We start from the raw sequence: 22714 nt of genomic DNA on the forward strand, positions 1-22714 counted from the left end.
TGGAAAACATATGTTTCCTGATATTCTTCTTAAAATCCGATTTATTATATAATTCCATTTTCCTTTTTTCATATGTTAACTTCCAAAATGTGATATAATTCTTAAAAAAGCAAAACAAATGTGACACTTGATAAAGATTCTGGTTTTGTCTCTGTAGAGAGTATCCCAATATGGTTGAATCTAGGCAAGCTATGGGAACTTCAAAAATATTCACTGAACTCTCTTTAGGTTCCATGAGAGGAGAAGTACAATAAAAAGTGAGTAGGTGTCTGAGCTGCTATGCAGTATGAAGCACATGGTGTCAGGTAATTCACACAGGCAACCACCCACCCCCACCCTTTTAACAAAGTATATGTGTCACAGTTTTATTCTTGAACCTTAATTGAACTTTTCCAATTGTTTCACAAAATCTATTAAACAAGAATCAATGAGCAGCAGCAAATCTAAGTCGCAACTAATACACAAAATGGCTCAGTGATACCTGTCATCTCTAGAACTAGTTGGTTTTGTTTGTTTTTTTGGTTTTTTGGGGTTTTTTTTGGGTTCTTTTTTTTTTTTTTTTTTACTTAACAATGTCTTGAAAATATGATTGGTGTTAGATTATGCTGATTTGTAATATAAAATGTCTTACCTCTGATTTGCTAAATTTCAGCACAGAACAGCTCAATTTAAGTTGTACTGATACAATGAATGATACCAATGCAAAACAAAACTGTTTCTAGAGCTGCTGGATAAGTTACATGAACTAAAAGAAATATGTCAGAATTTAATTTCTGTTCTATAATTTAATGGTCAGTATATTTGGAAATCATTTAAGGTGGGACTGCTTTTTTATCCTGATAGAATTTAATATTAATCTTTTGGGTTATCTGTATTTATGATTGCATTGGTACATGCAGCTGCTGCATTCTGCTGAAGATATGAGATATATCTTGTCTTCACAGTCGAATCCAGTTACACTTTTCCTTCTTCCACACTTCCTTTTGTATCCTGGCTTCCATGCCAGATTAAAATTAGTCCCTCCATAACCTCTCCCCCATGGGAAAAGAGATAGGTTCCTTCTCAAAAGAGTTACTGAGATTGTGTGTGAGGCCAGAGTTAGGATCTTAACTTTAAGTGTTCTGATTTTCTTTGAAAGTATTATCCACAACCTTATGCATAAAAAGTCACAGATGTGACAGAGGAGTAAGGTCAACACAATGTCCAGGCCATTTTCTTCTTCCCTTCCAAAATTGTGACCATGACCAAGGTATAGAAACATGCACACACACACACACACACATATACACACACATGTGCACGCCTCCACCCCACAATAACACCCTCAGTGTGCAGAGTATTTATCTGGAACAGAGACTCAAACAGGAATCAGTATAGTTAGTGCATTGGAAATAGAAGTGGGGTATGAAGAGGGATGTATTATTGCCCTGAGCTGCATAAAAGGCAAAGTCATGTATGCATGGGCATATGCACGTGTGGGTGTGCATATACTTAGATACCACTACTCATGTTGGGATCATCATGCACTGGTGCTTGTGCACTGATTTGGAATGGTAGTATTGAGGAATAAAAGCCTCATCCTTATTGTAGATTCAGCAGATTTCAAAAAGAAATATTGGATTCTGTGAATCATGCACATGGAACTGGAAATCTCCACACAATTATTTCTACAGATTCCTCAGCTGTTGTTCGCTACAAACACAGCAGCTTAACTACAATGTATCATCTGTCCAATTTAAATTGTATGTAATAAATTTAGTTTTACACTGAGGAAAACACCATCCCTAATCTGCTCTTCTTCCTTCCAGTGTGCTCGCTACGATAATGCGTTTGCTGCAGAAATTCTAATTGACAGAGGAGTAAATGTAAATCATCAAGATGAGGATTTTTGGACATCAATGCATGTAGCCTGTGCCTGTGATAATCCTGATATTGTCCTGCTACTGCTACTAGTAAGTAAAGCAAGCCAATGCATTGTGTGCTTGAAAAGGAGACAGAATGGAGCATCCTAAGGTCTGAAACTCCTGTATGAATGCAACATATTTCTACTAATCACATCAGTGAAAGCATGTACAGTGTTTGGTTTTCTTTGATATTACTTTTGTGCTCAGGATTTTTATAAGGCATTTTTATGACTTCAATGAGAATAAATTGCAAACATCAATGTCAAGTATCCCCTATTTCTCCCCTGTGGTCCAGAGCTTATATCTCTGATAAGCACTCAGTCCCAAATGGGATATTCATATAATTTCTTTTCTTTTCTCCTTGTCACTTTCTGTTAAAGGTTGAATTCTCAGACAATCTTATAAAAAGCTTCCTCTGAAAAGCAAGTAAAGGCTCACTTATGCTCAGTAGTCATAAAAAGTATTTGTGGACATGGTCAAAATGAGAAAAAATTAATATTTATATAAACAACTTGTACTATATTGAGCAAACTCAGCATTAAAAAGTCATCGGTATGGCATTCAGCCTTTTTAGAGAGCAGTAGTGTGCTCAGGTGGCCAAGAAGGCCAATGGCATCCTGGCTTGTATCAGCAGTAGTGTGGCCAGCAGGACCGGGCAGTGACTGTCCTCCTGTATTTGGCACTGGTGAGGCAACACCTAAAATCCTGTGTTCAGTTTTGGGCCCCTCACTACAAGAATAACACTGAGGGGCTGAAGCCTGTCCAGAGAAGAGCAACAGAGCTGGGGAAGGGTCTGGAGCACAAGTCCTATGAGGAGCAGCTGCAGGAGTTGGGGTTGTTTAGGATGTAGAAGAAAGGCCCAGAGAAAACCTGAAAGAAGGTAGTAGCAAGATGGGGCTGGCCTCTCCCACCAGGTGGCAAGCAGTAGGACTAGAAAAAATGGCCTCAAGTTGCACCAGGGGAAGTTTAGATTGCATATTCAGAAAAACCTTCTGTGCTGAAAGAGCAGTCAGCATTGGAATAGGCTGCCCATAGAAGTGGCAGAGTCAACATCCTTAGAAGTATTTAAAAGGTGTGTAGATGTGACAGATATGGACATGGTTTAGTGGTGAGCTTGATGATCTTAACTGTCCTTTCCACCCTAAATGATTCTCTGGTTCTGTTTTGTGCTTCCATGCCTAGGACCACAAACTCTAGTTTTATGTGATGATACTGATGCAGCTCATTTTCTCAGTTCATGTGATATTGCTCTTTAAAACAGTAGTGCAGAAACAGCTCACAGTCTGACTTAAAGACTTTTAATCTTTTTATATAATTTTACAATTTTTTTACAATTTTAATGCTTTAAATAGGTTGTTGCAAGGTCAGAGTTTCTTGTCATGCTTCTAATTGTATTTCAGTGTTACAGGTAAAGGGAAGGTAGATAGATTTTTAGACTGTATCCTTGATAATACGTTTCATGAAATCTCTTTGGGAGATTTAGTCCATTCCCTCTGCTCAGACAAGAGCTAGGCACACCAGCTTGCCCAGGACCAAATCTTCAAGGATGGAAAGTCCACAAACTCACTGGACAACCTGAGTGGTCCAGTTTGGACAACTGGGCAACCTGTACAGTAAAAAAATCCAAAAAAAACAACAAAACAAAACAAAGAACCAACAAAAAACAAAAAAAAATAGATACAGCTGGTTTTAAACATTGTAATTATTCTTATATTACCTCAATCTGTCCAGCCTATGTATCCTTTGTATTCTGCATGTATTTCTAGACTGATAAACAAATTAGAACAGAGCAGTTTATTTATAAAAAACTCTTGTATTGTGTTAAACTCTTGTAATGGGGGGAATTTTTCAGAAATTTTGAATACAATGCTGTTGTCATTTATAGGAACAGTTTAGGTTATAGAGGGCTTTTTTAAATTTTTCCTTGATAATTTTTCCAAGAAGCTCAATCTAATTAAGTGTCAAGTGTTGCTGTACAAGGTTATGTCCAAAATAATTTTCCTGTGCTCATCATCTGAATGCTTTTTGACTTGGTTCCTGTTTGTTACAAGCTGTCTTCATTTGAAGGTTGTAAGTATTTTCTGATAACTTGGTTACCTAATATATTAAAATTTCAATAAGCAGGGATACACATGTGGATTTTTGCAGATAAAATTTGAATTGTTCATATTATTTGCGATAACTTCTGGCAAATCTGCCCACATTTAGGTGGTCAGCACTTTTAAGAGCAGAGTTTCCTTGACTAGATAAATAATATCTTTATACTCTCCCTTCTAAAGACAAAATAAAGAATTGAAATTTTGAGATTTAAAGATTTTTAAGGAGATGGCAGAGGAATGGAAATATTCTTAGGTAAACAGTAGGTTTTGAACCATCCCATTAATGTTCTCTTTGACGACATTTGACAATGTGAAGATGAAAATTGAAATTGGAGAGACTTATTTTTCACCATTCTGAATTGCCTTTGTGTGAGCAATTCATATTAGAAATTACTTTGCCTTGAGGTTAGTGTTTCATGGACCATGTCTAATGTGTAGCATGAACCTCGATAATGCCAATATGAGCTACAGTCAGCTTCTATTATGCCACAGTTTTTCATTGGAAGAAAAAATAATGCTTCTTGTAACCTCAGAAATTACTTTTAAATAAACATTTCTTCTGGACTGAATTTATAGCCCAGGCAATAGCCTATTTTCTGTTTTAAAGATGTGACCTAAAAGGTAACAGCATGATCCTTTAATTGTTCAATTCTGATTTCTGGAAAACTGTCACAGAAGCCAGTGGAGATTTCCTCATTAAGGACTTAAAACATTTCTTGAGAGGGAAGTAGGAAAAAAAAAAAAAAAAAAAAAAAAAAAAAAAAAAAAAGTATATTTAGATTCCAGAAGGCTATCAATGAAGATTTGCTTAAACACTCCCAGTTTCTGACTTCACCCCACTTTTGGTGGGGTCTTAATTTTTCCCTGGCTGAGACAAGATATTGTCTTGTCATTCACCATCTAAACTGGTAACTCACAATTTCTTTGCTCTGGTAGATAGCAATGACAAAATCAAAGCTCATTCACTGCAAATTAGGAGAGGCCGTAGCTGTTTGCAATGTGGTAATCTTCTGTTGTGTCCTGTTGGAAGGCTATTGGAATTGTAAATACTTTCTCTGGAATGGATGCAGAATGAAATGCTTGAAGCTATTTCTTTCCATAATTTCCAATACTTTACCTTAGGTGCTATAGCTTTCCAGGGACATATTTATGTCTTCTCAGTTTTGTAGCTGTCAGCAAGGGGAGAGGGACACTGGAGTGAGCAGCCAGGAGAGACGTCCCATGTCTGCTGAGCAGGCAGTCAGTGAGGAGCCTAGCCTGGGGCAGCCACTGGCACGTGAGGAGATGCAGAGATCAGAGGTGGTCCATGGGGGTCTGCCTGCCGTACACGCCGATGAGGTGGGAAAGGCCACGTTCATCAGTCACTGCTTGACCACATCAGCCTTGTGTGTTCTCCTCGTGGCATAGGGAATTGCTCTTCATGGATTTTGTATGAAGGAGCCTCCTGTAGTAGGTTGAAGAGAATGCTGAAGTGTTTTTCATTTAAGAACCGAGATGTGTAGGCTTATATACATTTGTGCCCACATTAAATCTCTTAAGAATGTGAACAGCAACCAGATTTATTGGAAGTATCTGCTCTGTCTTGCCTCACTGCCTTTTGAAGGCTCAGGACTGGATGCGCTGTCAGCAGTTCCGTGCGGTTGGGGAGTGGTCTTTTTCATCGTTTGTAGTGCATTGCAACATTGTATTTTTTATTAATTCCCTACACTTGTTCTATATTGAATTGAAACACTAGCCAAGATTTGTACCTTAGTATCCAATGTTCTTTGTCCCATGCTACCAGAGTTGCAGAATGTCCAAGAACCAGCACTTAGGCGCTGCTCCTGCTTTGTTAGCTGTAGCAAGTGGCATTTAAATGGCTACAGCTTTAAACTTGTACCCATCATTTACAGTCTAATTGTTCCTCCACAAAAGACACCAATTTTTAGCTTCAAATAATTTTAATTGATACATAAGAGTGGGTAATCTTTACTTTACTGTTCAAACTGTCTTCTTGTCATGATTGCTCAGCCCCACACCATTTCTCATTCACTCCCCCTAGGTCAGGATCACAAGGGTAAAAGTGAGAAAACTTTTGGGTTGAGATAAAGACAGTTTAATAGGGAAAACAAAAACTGCACACATAAGCAAAGAAAAAGAAAAATTAATTCACCCTGTCCTATCAGCAGGCAGGTGTTCAGCCATCTCGGGGGAATCTGGGCTTCACCACGTGTAACAGTGTCTTAGGAAGATAAATGCCATCACTCTGAACATCCTCCTCCTTCCTCCTTCTTTCCCCAGCTTTATATGCTGAGCATGAGGCCATATGGTGTGGGACATCCCTCTGAAGGGTTGGGTGGCCAGCTGTACCTGCTGTGTCCCCTCCCAGCTCCTTTGCACCCCCAGCCTGCAGTGGTGGGGTGAGAACAGAAATGGCCTTGGCTCTGTGTAAGGGCTGCTCAGCAATAGTTAAAATATCCTGGTGTTATCCACACCTTCTTCAACACAACTCCAAAACTCACACTGGCTACTGGGAGGAAAATTACTCAATCCCAGCCAGAACGTCCACACATGTGGTGTCGCAGTTTTGTATATTAACCTTGGCTACTCAGGCAGTAGGGTAGGTAGGTAAAAATACCACTTGTAGAACCTTGTATTTTCTTTTTTTTTTAATTTTTGTTTACTCTGACTGCATTATTTTTCATCATGAATTATGTGGTTTAGAGGATCAGCACTGATTCACAGTCATATTGAGCTCCTCTGTTCAGTTCTTTTTCTCAAGATAACTATGGCTGTGTTGCAAACCGCAGGTTTCTTTATGACTTGCTATTTATGACACTAATTTCAGAGCATAGCACAGGTAATCACCATGGAGCTGTACAGTTTGGCCCACACATTACAAGTTGATTACTATGACTTTTCTTTTCTAATGTATCTTTGATTTTGGTTTTGGGGGTGGTTTTTTTCCCCTCCTTGCACTCTTAAAGAATCATAAAATATTTTGATGTTGACTGACCAGAGGTTGAGAGCAACAAAGAAAAAGAAAGTTGATGAGATTTGTGTTTTTATAGTGCACTTCACTTCACTTTACTGTTGTCAGGAGGCACCTTTTAGTGGGCAACATAAATGTTAGAGTTTCACCATCTTCAACGCAGGTCTTGTCAAATGAAACTAGGAAGGTGGAGATGGTATTTTGGTGTTTGTACAGTATGTGGCACAGTAGAGATTTATTCTTTATTTATTCTTTCATAGAACTGAAAGCATTACTGTGATAAACCTGGCACTTAATTAACTAGAAAAGAAGAGATCAGTACTACATCCTCAGAACATTCTTAATATTTTTTTTTAAACTGACCTTACTAGGAAAAGTAAGTGTACCTTCTGTCTGCTAACTAATTAAATGTTTCATCATGTACTTTTTGGAACCTAGAATTGAAGCACAAAATGCAAATCTGGCACAGAAGGCTAAAAGTACAAATTAAAAAAAAAAAAAAATTGAGGCTGAATATTTTTTCACTCCTCTGTTCAAGAACTTAGGAAAATCTGTGCTTGGCAGTGTGCAAAGGGGAGTTACCATAAAATCATTCATTAGATTTACAGCAAGAATAGATGAGAAGTGTCAGGTATATAATACTATCCACTGTACGTGTAATCCACATTTGATTTTGGTGTAAAATCCCCTTTCTAAAACCAGATATATTTTTACTGGAAAAAAAATTTACATGTACCAACTTCCTGGTGGGAGTAGAAAGGAAGTCTTTATGGGGCTGTAACTTTCCCTCTTTCCTGCTCCCCCACGCAGTTGAGAATGGCACATACCTGAAGTCATGTAATCAGGCAGCAGTTACATAGTTATTTTGCCCCTGTTCTTTGCAACTGCATTAGGCTGTGTTAGCAAGCAGAGGTGAACTATCAAAATGCCATTATCTTTAAAACTTAAAGAAAGGTTTTTCTATTTCATAGTTCCAGAAACAATTACTTCCTCAGAGGAAGCAATTCTGTGCTCCCACTCAATCTTGCTCAGTATGACTTCCTCCTTTGAGTCAATGTGAGAGGAAGCAGGGAAGGGGAAAGAATAAACATCAGTTAGAGGTCATGAGGAGACAGTGGCTAACAGTTTATAGTATATATGATCATGTAGTCCAAAATAAAAATTATTCTTCTGTCTTTCTAGAGGCAGTTACCAATATTTGTAGTAAGGAAATTTAAATAGCATTTCTTTTCTGTGTAAGCTGTGGGTATCTATTTGAATTCACTCAGTTTGCAGAGGCTGGTGGATGTGTGAGAAGTGTAGGAGGGAACTTCCAGAGAGTGTGTACTACTGGCTTATAGCCTTTCATCATCGCTAGCTGGGATAACATAAAACTAACCTAGATGGAGGCCACTAATTACCTAATCTAGGTGATGCCTTTTAATTAGTTGCTGAACACCGGATGGCAACACTCATGGGAAATTGTAGAAATATTAGTCCTCCATAAAGACTGGTGAAAAGTGATGAAGCTAGCTAGTCATGCCGCATTAAAGGTGGTTTAAGGAGAGATAAGAACAGGAACTTAACTGGATACAGCAAAATGGTCAAAGAATTTAACTTTGAGCACTACCATGAAAGTAATGAGATAGCCTAGAAAAGAAATGAGGATAATATAAAGAGAAAAGAAACAGCATTGAACTTCAATTGACAGCAGAAATAACTGGTGAAATAGAATCTGCAGTTCACTGTACAAAGAATGCTAAATCATTAAATAAATCAAAGACTTTTTACATGGGAAGTAGACACAGAAAGTAAGATGTAAGAGTCTTTAAATACTTCTTTGATGTCTAGAAATCTCACACACACACGTACACTTTCTCTCTCTGCCTCCCTTCGTCCCTCCCCCCATTTCATCCTCCCTCCCTCTGTCCAGGTGGAAAACAATTGGGATTGGGGATGAGACTTAGGATGCAGACCATGGCTATTAAGCAGCAGATCTGTATACTCTGCAGTTCTTAGCGTCAGAGCATTTCCAGAAAACAAAAGCTCCTCGAAGTAGAAGAGAGTGAGACCTGTTGGAAAAAATATCAACCCCAGTTTTGGCTGGAGCAGATCAGGAAAAGTATGCTGAGAGATGGACAACATGCACAAAAATAGGGAATTTTGGATAAATTTCACTCTAATTCTCTTCTTCCCCAGAGAAAGAGGATCAAGAAATGAAAAGATAATGAAAATCAGCATCTGGCTTTGATCTTCACTAAACATAGTTTTATGCTATGAAGTCTTCTTCATAGTTTGGGGATGTTCCATCACTGGGGGATATTTGTAGAAGGTGAAATTCATTCTTCATGCCAAGTGGCCTCTGCTTGAATCACTGACATAATTATTCTGTGAGTTGCTCATGGAGTAGCTAGGGAATTGAGGAAAGCTCTTGGTTAAACTGCAGAAGTGAAAAGTTGCTTGGTAGTGAAGAACTTGTTAACAAAACAACAGCCTAGCTATTAATAGAGAAATTGGCCTGAGAGCTCCTGAGCTTTCATTAGGATTGGTCCTATGACATTATTTTTTTTAGAGTTTTGAGTGATAAACTTGAGAGGAAAAATAGAGGTCTGATAATGAAATATGTCGAAGACAATGTTGCAATGTCTTATCTGTTAAGGTGAGGATTATAATGTGCAGAAATCATAAGGTGTCTTTGATAACCTAAGTAATAAAAATGGCTTGAAATTTCAGAGTACAAATACAAGGTCATACTTTGAGCAACAGACATTTCTGTGATATGCTCAGGAACCATCAGCTGGAAATTTGGAAAAAGAACTCAGAGCTTTAGTAAATATTAAGACAATTTTATGCTACAAACATGTAACTGCGGCTGAGGAAAAACAGATTCTTGTATTTGTCAGAATGAAGATGTTGCCAAGAGAAAGGGAAGAGTGGATTTGCTACTGTCCAAGTAATGACAGCCTGCAGTTAGCTATCTACAGCCACATTCAGGAATGGGAAATTGTACCAAGGAAACCTGCAAGGATAAGAGAGTAAAAAGCTTATCTTAAGAGAAAGGAGTAAAAATAATATGTTCTACTTAAAAAAATCAAATCAGGGAGGTTGTAAAAATTTCTGTAAATATACCAGGATAGAGAAAGAGGTAAGAAAAAGCTTTTGAAACCTGAAGTTACTGCTACCATGAAAGCAAATGATTGCAAAGGTGTCCAAGAATAAAGACAGAAATTAAACTAAGCTTTCTTAATGTTAGGAGACATATGTTGGAAAGCAGCATTCCATGCAGGAGTAATAGGGATTAAAAAAACTCAAACGTGATCCCTAATTGGCTTTAAAATTGATCTTAAAATTGTGAATGAGATTATGGGTTATGTGTTTCCTGCATTACCAAAGTGATGCTTCAGGAGATACATTCTAGTATTATATTTCCACATGACAGCTGTTCAGAAGGCTGTGTGGATATAATTATTCTGATTGTGTTATTAAGACAATAAAGTAACATACAGAGGATATTAAAAATGTCATATTGTGAACAATAAATGCAAGTAAAGTTACATGGTAAATATTTGATGCCTGTCAGACTATGCTAAATTTTTATAGCCCAAAAACAGACAGGCAAAAAGTTTATAAAAGAACACAGTTCAGAAAGAGAAGTACAGTACAGGACAAACAAACCATTTTCCAAGCATTTGAAATATTTCTGTTTGTTTGTTTTTAATACTGATTCCAGATATTCAAAAGCAAAATACATAATGGCCAAATAGCATGAAATCAAAGGAAAAAAAGAAAAAGGGCTTTTTTGTCTCAAGAAAAGAAGGCTCAAGGCCACAAAAGCTAGATGTTTAGTCTCTGGAAGTAAGTTGAGAATGGCATTTTGATCAGTAATTAATTGTGTTCCTCAGAATTATTTATTATTAAAAAAAAATCTGGATTTTCCTTGGGACAAGCATGTTTTATTATTTTTTTTTAATGCTAGTAAATTCTCTTTCCAAAGGGCTGACATCAGGGAAGATGGACATTTCCTAGCCAAATTTAAATATAAATCATGTATTTAAGTAGTATATGGGATTGGAAAGTCAGTATAATTTAGTAATTATGACAAACAATACAATTTCATTTGGATCTATATATTTTTTTGGGCAATGTTTTCCAGCTGTGACAAATTTTAACTTGATTTTGACATCAAGTACTGAAGTAAACTGAACTTAGAACCAGACCTTGAATCACCATATCACTAGGATTTAAGCCAATTATTTTAATGAAGTATTCAACGCAATTTTTCCCATTAAAAATATAATAATAATAATATAATTTTTAAAAGTTTGTACCTTTAATGAATAAAATAATTTTAATATATTATTTAGCATATTATTTATTTGGATAAAAGCTATCCCTGAATGTTAAAAAAAAATCCCCAAACCATTCAAACCAATAGCCTCCTCTCTCAGTTGTATATGGCTTTTTGTGTGTTTTCATTCCAGAAATACTGGAATGAAATATCACTATGGCATAGTTTGTAATGCATAATTTAGAAGGGCTTGGGAGCATGAACCTGTGAAAAAAAGAACCATCAAATGAATGTCCATAAATTCTTGAATTTGTGAGTGAGCCAGAAGGGGAAATTGTAGCACTGATACAATTTATCAAAAGTTCAAGGTCAACTTACCTTGATATGTCACCATAAAGACTGATGTGTAAAGTCATTGGAAAGAAAACTGCTGCAGGAAAAACTGGCTTACATATTGAAAGCAGATGGTTTAGGTAAATTGTAACAGTGCAGGGTTAGTGGAACTAATAAATCAGGTGGCATGAAGGTCATTAAAACACTCAGGTTTGCACATGTGTTTGAAGACTTTTCAGTTAGAATATGAAAGGTGGAGAAAAGCCATTGATTTTCCAAATCTAGAATAAGTGGTGTGGGCTATGTGTGGAAAAAGTTGGTAATTCAGTTCAGTGTAGAACAATATAAAATAATTGGGTTGGATAGTGAAGTGTAAGAGTTAAAGTCATGAAAAGAAAAATAATGGAAAGTTGGATGTACCTTATTTTTCTGTTTTGATAATGAGTTTGAGCAAGATGTGGTTGCTGCCTGCAAGGATGAAAGGCTAAAGAGATGTTGGAAAATGTATAAAAGCTGGCTTATGAAAGCACAGGAGAAAACTAGCTTTTATATTATTTCTAAGTAACAGCTGTATCTTCAGCTATTTGAAGTTTATGAAATCAGACTTGTCTTAAATTTTAAATTACTCCAGTTAGAAACTATGATATATTATGAATTTTTAAAACACACTAAATAATATTTTTTCAAATGTTAAATAAAGGAAAGTATTTGTTGAATTAGTGAATACTGCAAGATTACTGACTTGCATTTTTTGGGAAGGATGTTCCTTAAAATTATGACAGTACTGGAAGGTGGAAAAATTCATTTTCTGGAATGATGACCGGAGAATGGTAAGGGATTGATTATGGACAGTTGTTTGCAAGGTAATAGGCAGTTGATAAATTAATGTCTATCACTTCTACATTGACTGCAAAAATTACAATCTATGGACTTCAGGAAAAAAATCTGTCTGATAAAAGACATAGATAAATCCTTGATGGATGGCACAGCATTATGTCTTTGAAGTATTTATTTCAATTTTGTGTAAAATTTCATCATTTTTCCAATATATATATACATTAATCCACAGAGACCAACTATTGCAAATAGACCTGGAGTCTTATGTTTTGTTAATATATAAATGTCAGCTGTGGTTATACTTGTATTGCTAGGATTTATAAGCATATGTTTTTCTTTTCATAGAATCAATTTCAAACTTTAGCATGGAATGTATATTTCCCCCACTGCTGTATTAGGGACTAATAACTTGCTGCAGTCCCACACAGCAAGTTACTACTGACTATGACAGGAAGATTTTCTTGTCTACTGCACTTTATTCATTACCCAAACACAGGAAAATAATAGAGTTTTCTGCTTTCCTCATGAGTTCTCTAATTATATGCTGATGTTCTGAGAAGCCAGGTTTGTGTTAAGGTGACTGACATACTAAAATCCTTAAATAAGTTTGGTATTTCACACAATGATGTGTTTCTAGAAGATCTAGATTTAATTACTAACCAGCAAGACAGCATCACCCTGAGTACAGATTAAGCTACTGTACAGTCCCTTCCCTGTACACTTGGGAGCATGTTGATGTTATCAATCAACACAATTAATCTGTCTCATAACAAAAATGCAAATTAACTGAGTTAAAATAGCAGTTTTGTACTTCTTTGCATGATACATTTATCTTTGCAGATACTATGTGCTGTACACAGCTATCGTTTATTGCACACTGTTTAATCTCCTGCTTTTTACACCAGAGACACACAATACAGATTTTCTTTCTTTTTTCTGTGTGTGTATATGCATTAACATGGGCTCTGACTTTTTTCTTTGCATTAATAAAATGGTAAGATCTGATGTCATACCTGAAGTGGTGCTGTTTATTCATGTGTGCCATTTCAAGTGTATTTTACACACACACACAGATATGTACAGGTATATACACACTGTAGACACACACACATGTATGTATGTATGTAATCTCAAAATGGACTGCAGGATGAAAATCAAAACATTCAGCATCTCAACATTCAGCAATTTCCCAAGTTATATTAATACGTAGACATGGATTTGGCAATGTGCATAGACAGGAAGGAAACGTCTTTCCAAACTGTGGGGATTAAGGAGAAGACCATCATGTTAAACAGGGCCTTGAGGTCTGACCCTAGTTAGACTTTCTACATTTATATTATACACATTGAACCTGTAAACTACAAGCTCTTCAAAAAGCAACTTGCAGTCTTTACTGAGCCATCAAAATCAACTTCCTTTCTTTGCAGCTGTGTAGTTGTTTTGCTTGTTCTGCCCTCATCTGTGGTGTGTCAGGGGTGGAAACTCTTTCAAGTGAAGCTGCTAGGCATAACTTTCTCCCACAGTTTTGTTTGGAGTGTATGTGTGTATGTATATATATGTGTGTGTGTGTGTGTGTGTGTGACTACTTTCTCATATATATGCATGCATATATACATGTAGATACATACAAACACATAGAACTTTGTAAGGAAATGTATTAGGAAAACTTTAACCTAGATGTCTTATATTTTATTTGTACTTATCAGTACAGAGGGTGTTTCTCATCCCCATTTTGCCTACAATAAAGCTATGCCTTACTAACTGTCCAATTTTGTACAAAAGTGACTGTTCTTGCTAACCCCAGGGAATGATCTTTTAATTCCTAAAGTATGAGATTTGTTTGACCTTATGTAATTGCAAGCTTTCTTAATGGTTATGAAGTAACTAACTCTAACTATGGTGTCAGATTAAAAGACTTTTTGACGGACAATTCCAAAGGCTCACAGCCTGCTGTGTGAAGGAGATTTTATTTCTATTTGTTCTAAAAATAAAAGGCAATAAATTCAAAAAGTGACCTTTTTTTGGAGTATTATATAAGTATATAAGAGGGACTGATCATTTTTCTGTGTGCCTGTCATAATTTTTAATGATTACAATTAACATAAAATTAAAAGAAAGCGTGCTTCTTTACTGTTATCAGAGACATTCAGTGCTCGAATAAATTTCTTTTTTTTCCATAAGCTCTCCTACTGATGAGAAGTTTGCAAGTCCCATGTGAAGAAACAGATGGGAAAATTTTAGTCTTTAGTCATCAATGCTCTTTGAAGTTTCCTTTCTAATTCCCTTTTCTTGCCAAATAATTTGAGAGCTGGCAATATCAAGTCAAATACCCCTCCTACTGTACTTCAACTATCCTTTTTTTGACCTCATTCTGATCTTTTGGATTTTTGCTGCAGTGTCTTAATAATAAAACAGAATGAGAATGTTATTCTAGGCAAAGAGAATTTTTGTTATATATAGCATGCAAGTCGAGTTTTCTGTAATTTCTTCAATTCTTTATTCTACCTCCACTTACAATAAAAATGCAAAATTTCAGTGAGAAAATACATTCTGAATTTTTTTCTTTTTTTCATACTTTCAGATAAAATGATTTTAAAAGAGTTAAAAGTATGTCAACTTATTTTTATGACATTCAAACAGGTACATCCAATTAATATAATTTTTCCAAATAAAATTCTTTTTTTGCATACTAAGCTAAAAAGAGTGGCTTCATGCTCTTGGAGACCTTCTGATACCTTAATGCCTCATCTTTTTGTCTGTTTTCTGAGAAGCCCTCACTGAAACTATGCAATATGTATTTTGAACCAAGAGGTGCCTCCATAAAGTAGAAAAGTGAGAAGGAAACACAGTTATTGTTTTCTTTTTTGTCATATTTGGCTTTGGAGATGAAAATCATAGATATAGAATTCTTCATTAACTGCTCTTTAATGTAAGACCTTTTTTCAATGGAAGGAAAATTTTTGGCAGGTAAAATATTGAAATATTGATCTTGTATTAAGACAAGTGCATATCTGGAGAGTAAGATTGCTTCCTGTAATTTCTGGTTGAATAAAGCATATGTGCAGAGACTGGAGAATTGGATGTTTAAACTCATAGTTATGTGGGAGCCCTAGAACTGAATATGTTCTGCCCATGGCTTGTCCTACCAGAAACTCTAGATTAATTTGCCTTACACTGTGGCTAAACTAAAATGTCTCATGCTTGAATGCACATCTAGCCAATAAAAGTAAGAGTAAAAGTATTGTTGTTAAGGCCTGTTTCCTCACAGTTATAAAGCGAGCCTTCATTATGTCTTCATTACATATGAAGACACACTGAGGCTGAGGCAATTAGTGCTTAAATTGTATGGCAAAATTCAGTCATGAATTTGAGTTACAGATTTTCATGACATTAAGAATGATCAGTTGAACCTGTTGAAAAACTTCAGAATGAAGCATGGAAGATGAGAAACAGAAATGGATACAACAAAAATAATTCTGTTCTTCCAATTTCTAGTCAAACTAGTTGGATGACTCTCAGCGTTTCCAGATATTTGTGTGGGAGAAGAGAGAACGTAAGAATAATTCCTTGAGGCAAAGCTAAGTCAAGGAAATTAGACTAGATTTAGTTTAGAAATTAAGACCTTAAATTCCGAGAAACCTTGGTGGTTTACACTAGGATTCAGAATTTAAAGAACCATCATGAAAGACAACTTGCTGTCTGATTAAGATCCAAGTACAAATCTGTATGACTTTAGAATTAATAGAATGTTCCCCAGTCCTCATGAATATTGTAGTTCTAGGGCATGGAAATAGTGGTAACTTGAGAAATGTACATTACTTTTTATTTGACCACTTCTGTAAGTAGGTTTTAACTTTTTATTTCATAACTGTGTGCTTAGTTGTATTTTGCTGTGAAAGATGCTGTTGCAAACGTTACACTTTGAGTGTTTTCAGAAGTGTTCAATACTGGAACTGAGTGGGATTTTCTCTGCCTTTTTCATGCCTTCCAGCTGATGGGCGGAATTTAAGTCCCCATGGTGCACAAACAGATGGGAAAATGTTGGTCTTTCGTTTTCAGTCATCAGTGCTAATTCTTTTATCTTCTGCATGCATTAGTCAAACAGACTATGCCCATCAAGCAATCTGTAGTATGTGCCATGACGGCCTTTTCTTTTTTTTTAACTCTACTGAAAATCTTTTCTGTGAACAGACATTGCCTACATTCTATTAGTTTAAAGAGGAAAATGTTTTATTCATGAACTAAATGATTGCCAAAATGGTTGTGGAACTTTGACGATTTTAAAGTACTATTTTTTTACTATTTTGTGAAGTAATTCAAGAACCAAGAAGTACATTTTCAAATACAATTGGGGATTTTTGTAGGCATTGGCGATCCTATATATATACAAAACTATATGATGTTTTTTATGAACAGACACTGTATTGGCACATACTTTTATCCATTTTTACCCAGCATGTCACAGGGATACACATCTGGGATTTTTGGAATACTATGATGTTCTTTATGCACACTGGCATGCACCCATAAATTTTAATTTCTAGACTGTAACAAGAAAGTAAATCTGTTTTCATGAGGAGTTAAGTTGCATATTCAGATTTTGGTGCCCATTTTTGCAAAATGGAACCCAGAAGAGCCATGGATTAAAGGAGTTTTATCCACAAAGAAACTGAAATACTTTACTTACACAAGGATGTGTGAATAGCAACCTGCATTTATATGATCATTCCTTGACTGGTTTAGCATGTAGGTATAATGGAGATAAGTGAGTAATAGTGGCATAACATAAATTTGCATTAACAGAACTGCATCTATTTTTGCAATTATGTAAAAAATATTGGCATAAAATTTTCAGCACTGCATTATCTTCGGATTTATTGAAAGTGGTTTTTTTGGAAACGTATGTTTTATCCAGTTCAGTTTATTTTATATGCCTGGAGGGCACTTATAAGACTCTGAATTCAGCTTTATTTTGTAGGCTGTGTTGTCACAGACATAAGGGATTGAGCTTTGTGTTTGTATTTTTATGATGTGGGTGGGATCAGGCATGCTGAAAATGAATTCAGACCTTTATTATATCACAAGTTAAGCTCATCCAGATGGCAGACAGTTCCTACTGTGTGAAATAATAGTTTTGGTGATGTGACAGGCATGGGTTTATAGACAGTAGGAACTCTTACAAAGTTGAAAGCCCTGAAATAGAGCAAATATTGCAGACAGTAATATTGCAGCCTTTCCTGTGTGAGAAGAGGAAACTCCTACTGCAGGTAACTATTGATTCAGGGTTATGGAAGGAATCCTTTCAATGGTGCACTAGGCCAGCCCCGCTTGCAGAGCTGTGCTCTCTGCAAGTCCAAGTAAAAGGAAGTGAGAGGCTTTTCTATTTGTATTAAGGGAGAATTTGTTTTCATGAGTACAACTTCACATGATGCCCTACTATGAAGGAAATCCACTGAGCAGGAGGATTTGTTCCCTGCATTTTCTCTATAGCTAAATGAGCCCATGTAAGGCATGCATGAAACATTTGTTAGTGTACCTAACAGTTGTTACTTTGATTTGTGATCCATAGATTTTAGTTCTGAACTTATATGTGTAGATATGGAGTTTGGGTCCTTGTTATATTGCTAAGAGACATTCTGGAAAGAAAAGAAGAAAAAATTTTCAGTTTAGAAACTCCCACTTAGTGAGGCCCATGTTTGCATTTCTTCAATACTTTTAGGAGTTCAGATTTGAATGCATAAGAATTTATTGATGAAAACCTTTTATTTTGGAAAAGTTATGGCATCCATTTTGTTTGAGGGATGGTGGTGTTTTGATGTGGAACTTAACTAACTGCAAGTAACTTAACTGCCCTAGAGAAGATGTAGTTTATTATTTGTAAAACATAATACTTTTAAGCTCAAGTCATCAGTCTGGAGTTACTGAAATTCCCACTTAATAAAATATCAGGTGTGTCCCCCACAGACTGCAGTGATGGAAATTCCCCTGTAAAGGGCGAAGAATAGAATTTTAAGGGATTGCTTTTGTACAGATGAAATTCCCACTTCCTTGCTTTTCTTCAAGATGTATGAAAGGAAGGAGGGTGCTAGGGTTAGCCGTGCAGCAGATATCCCTATTTGGAGAATGATTTTCCATCAGACATGCTCTTGTCTTCCACAAGGGAAGTATGTTGTCTTTTTTTTCCCCTTTTCTTTTGGCAAGCTACGTTAAGGGTCAATAAAGACAAAACTGCAGCTAGAGCAGCTTTGAGGTGACTGTACTGTTTGCCATGGGCTGTACTGAACTTCCATATCTTTGTAGATAGCTTATGAATGTTTGTGATTCCTTTCCATTTCTTTGTCAAGCCTGGGGGTGGAGGAGTAAAAGTAAATATTTAGAAATAGATATCCTTAATGGTAGACTTCCAGTCCTGAATCAGCCTTTTTCATGGGTTTCTTTTGATGTTTTGTTCTGGAACAGGAATCTTTTATTTACTCTGGCGTGTGTAGATATTGGTTATCTATCTCCCAAATATCTTAAGAATCTATGGTATCATGGGGAAGGGTCTTCCTTAAAGGTTTATGTGGAAAAAAGTTTAAATGAAAGTCTTAAATCTGCAATCAGTGTTGTGAGACAATATTTAGATTTAGTAAACTATTTTCTAGATTGTTTTGTGCTCATACATAGAATACAAAAGAGGTTACTCAGTTTGTGTCTGTCAGTTTTCTTCTTACTAAGCAGGCAAAACTCAATCATGATGGCAGCAGGTAGGGGAACTGTCAGTGGAGGATCTATAATTGTAATCACTTTTCCCCCCAGCTCTTCTAGTAGCTGTATTGTGATTTCTGTGAAATCATTTTCTGCCTGCAGAAAATCTGTTGTTGAAATGAGTTGGAAGGAAGACATGCTTTTGAACTGAGAGCAGCTGCTCAATCTCACTTAATCTTTTATTTCTTTGTCTGTGGTTTCCTAATGCGGTGAAGTCTTTAGCTTTTGGTTTTTGTTTTTTTTTGGTTGGTTTGTTTTTTGGTTTTTTGGTTTTTTTTTTGAGCTTTGCCTTGAGAACTCCTCATCTGTTCAGCATCGTGAATTTGTGTAATGTGGTATCCAGTGCTAATGACCTAAACCACAGCACTGTGTAGAGCAACTTTATTTCTTTTGCTTTGTTAATGAATGAGATTCAAACAAGTCTAATAGGAGCCACAAAGAGGAGCGAGCAAGATTTGTGGGATTTGGTATCTTAAATTAAAATTTATGCAAGCCATTGAGGTTAGAGAGCAAGATTGCCTGGCACCATGGAGCCATGAGCATGTGGGATTTCCTGTATGTTTCCTTATTGTTAAACAATTCGAGCTTTATATCCTGATTACTTTTGCTTTCTTTTTAACTGTTCGTGTACTAAGGACTTTGGCAAGGATGTAGGATTAGCACAGTAGCTGTAGCATACATGAGAACATGCATGTGTGTGTGTGTGTGTAAACCTTGGGTATTCTTCAACAAGCAAAACCTTCTCATGGAATTAATGTGAAAAAGTAGATCAATAAAAGAGGAAAAACTAAACTACACATGTCACAGGAGTGAAATGCCACAAATGTTTTATGAAGAGCTACATTTAATCTTGGTTAAAGACATTTAAAAATGGTGCGGTGTGTAAATCATGTGGTTATATTTAAAAAAAAATGTGAAAAATATGAATTGTTCAAGCTATTAATGAAAAAACACTAGCCTATCCCTGCAGGAAATTGATTAACATAGATGAGAGAATAGTATGTAAATGTTTATACATTTGCATGTGTATAAGTGTATACTGTTATATACGTATGGAATTTGTGGAATTGAATAAAAATAGATTACTAATATAAGAATATAAGTCGGTATAAAAAAAGTCAGGTTTTGTAATGGGGTTGACAGGTGACTGCACAATTTGGACACAGCTAGCATATTGTAGAGCAATTGAACCATTGTAAGAACTGTGCAGGAGCCTCCTAGTAGAAGAAAATTTTGGTTTTGTTTTTTCTTTTCCATAGCAACAAGTGTGTTAATTTTTTTTCTGCCTCTGTCCATTTTTTTTTTTAATATCCACACATATTCACATATTCCTCAGGGCCTACTGTATTTCTGATTGCCTTCATAAAACCTCATGAAGCCAATGGTGGTAATCCTAGGTGAGAGAGGCAATTGCTGGGTCATCATTTCTGTATTAAAAATATTTTATAATGCACCTGTGACTTTCTACTATATTAATAAAGCTAAATTACTTAGTTATTTCAAATATTTAAATAACCTACATGGCCCACAGGTTTGAGAGATTAATTTAAGGTGTGCAACAAAAGAAACAATTTCAAGAATTTCAGTGAATCATAGTCAGACTTTCAGGAATCTGCCCGATTTCCACCTAAAGTGGATTGATGCTGGCTCTGGTTCAGAAAGCAGTTCCAGCAGGAAACCCTTCTGGGCAAAATGTAGTCTGGGTGCAAAACCTGTGACATCCTAGCTGGGAAGGTAAGCAAGAGGTAGTACCTAGGCAGAGAGATGCCCAAATCTCTCCCAAGTCCTTGGGGAAACTTGGTAAGTTAGGAGTCATCAAACAATGCCTAAATCAGATTACACTCCTGTCCATATTGTTGTGATGGCATTGAATTTCTGGGCATACAACCCAGTGGTTAGAGCTCTGTCCCTGAATAGTGGAGATGGCTGGAGAAGGTCTAAGGCCACAGCTTTTCATGTGGTTTTCACCTATCCTGATAAAGTTAGACTGTCAATACAAAAATTATTGTGGATTTCAGAGACAGAAGGAAATAAATAATTTAAAATCTTTGAATAAGGACACATTCCTCAGAATGGAGATTCCTTGGCCCTTGTGGGGTTTTTTTTGTTTGGTTGGGTTTTTTTGGTTTGGTGGTTTTTTTTTTTTTTTGGTTTGTTTTTTTGAGTAATGGTAGGTAGATATAACTTTCATTTGGGAATCATAAGCTTTATCACAACACTGGAAATAAGAAAGTGTAGGAAGGAATATTGGCTAGATAATAAATAGTAGAGAAGGAAGTTTCAAGACTTTCTAAAAAACTAAATACTTAATGAAAAATTTGCCCCTGCACATCATAAATTGAGTTTTGGAATCAGTTATTTATTAAAAAAAAAAAAAAAGGTAAAAAGGTTGAGAGATGGATTGTTTATTGATTGCTTCTGAGTTAATAGTATCACTAATTAGGCTTCCAAACTGTAGAATGTGGACTAAACTCAACTTTTAGCTTACCAGTGGAATTTAGACATTGATCCACTGGATACAGCTGCAGCAACATAGCCTTAAGGGTTTGTGACTGCATTTTTACTTGGGTGCCTGTCTCAAGGGGTAAGGGATAGCTTCTATAGGGACAGAGCACTGTAGAGGATTGTTCATATGTGATGATGTCATGCAGTTGCTAGTTATTGTAAATTCTTGCAAATCAAAACTTCCAGTAGTGCTTAGACTTTTTGGTTCTTTCCCCATTTTCTCCCCAAGGTTATTTGAGGAGGAAGAGTTTAGCTCCTATGGCATCCTGTAAAGCAAAAGCAGTATTCTCTGTACTATCCTAAATTAGCTCCAATTTATACACTAAAAACTACACTAGTGGTGTAGACCCTGGTTAGTGGTGTTCTAGTCCTGTTCAAGGTCTTCATTTCTGATGTGGGCAGTGAGACAGAGCACACCCTCAGTAAGCTCACAGATGGTGCAGAGCTGGGAGGCAGGGATGATACACCATATTAAAAATCACTATTATTAAACCCATAAAATAAACTGTTTGGGAGCATTGCAAACATTTCTCAAGAAATTAATAAAGAAATACCATATAAAAATTACTTGGAGATGAGTAATTCCATATTGTGTCTTTCCTTCTGTGATATTACATCTTAGAAATGAATTAAAAGTGTGCTGCTGACCAAAGGAATTATCCTACTTTTCCTGAATTTGGTATGTCAAAGGTCTTTTGGTTTCTTAACTCAACAAGGAAGAAAATGGTATTTTGACATTACCTGGAGTTTATCTACATGCAAGGAAGAATAGATACCTGCAAGACTTTGTGGGTTTTTTTTATATGCAAAGTAATGAGATATGAAATTGTTTTGCTTTCATAATTCTACCTTCACCAACAAACTCTCATGGGTCAGTGAGTAGAAAGCAAAACAAAAATCATACTTCCTAGTAGTGGAACAAGTGCAATAAATAGTTGTTAAACCATCCCCTAAAGATACTATGATCTACAAATCCACCCCTTATTTGATTTCCTACCATCTTTTTTATTTTATCTGGCAAGACAGACAGTAGAAATTTATTTTCATAGCA

General features: G+C 36.1%; 1 protein-coding gene across 8 annotated transcripts in view; it reads left to right on the forward strand.

The window, feature by feature from the left end:
* The window catches only part of MYO16 (myosin XVI), a 366678-nt gene that overhangs the window by 123945 nt on the left and 220019 nt on the right, over nucleotides 1-22714 (forward strand). For all 8 annotated transcript variants that reach the window (XM_068180129.1, XM_068180127.1, XM_068180124.1 and 5 more), the window contains one exon: nucleotides 1809-1952. In XM_068180129.1, the coding sequence (XP_068036230.1) occupies nucleotides 1809-1952 (144 nt within the window). The remainder of the gene's footprint in view (nucleotides 1-1808; nucleotides 1953-22714) is intronic.

The sequence above is a fragment of the Anomalospiza imberbis genome, chromosome 2 (genome assembly GCF_031753505.1).
Source record: "Anomalospiza imberbis isolate Cuckoo-Finch-1a 21T00152 chromosome 2, ASM3175350v1, whole genome shotgun sequence".
Classification (NCBI taxonomy): Eukaryota; Metazoa; Chordata; class Aves; order Passeriformes; family Viduidae; genus Anomalospiza; species Anomalospiza imberbis.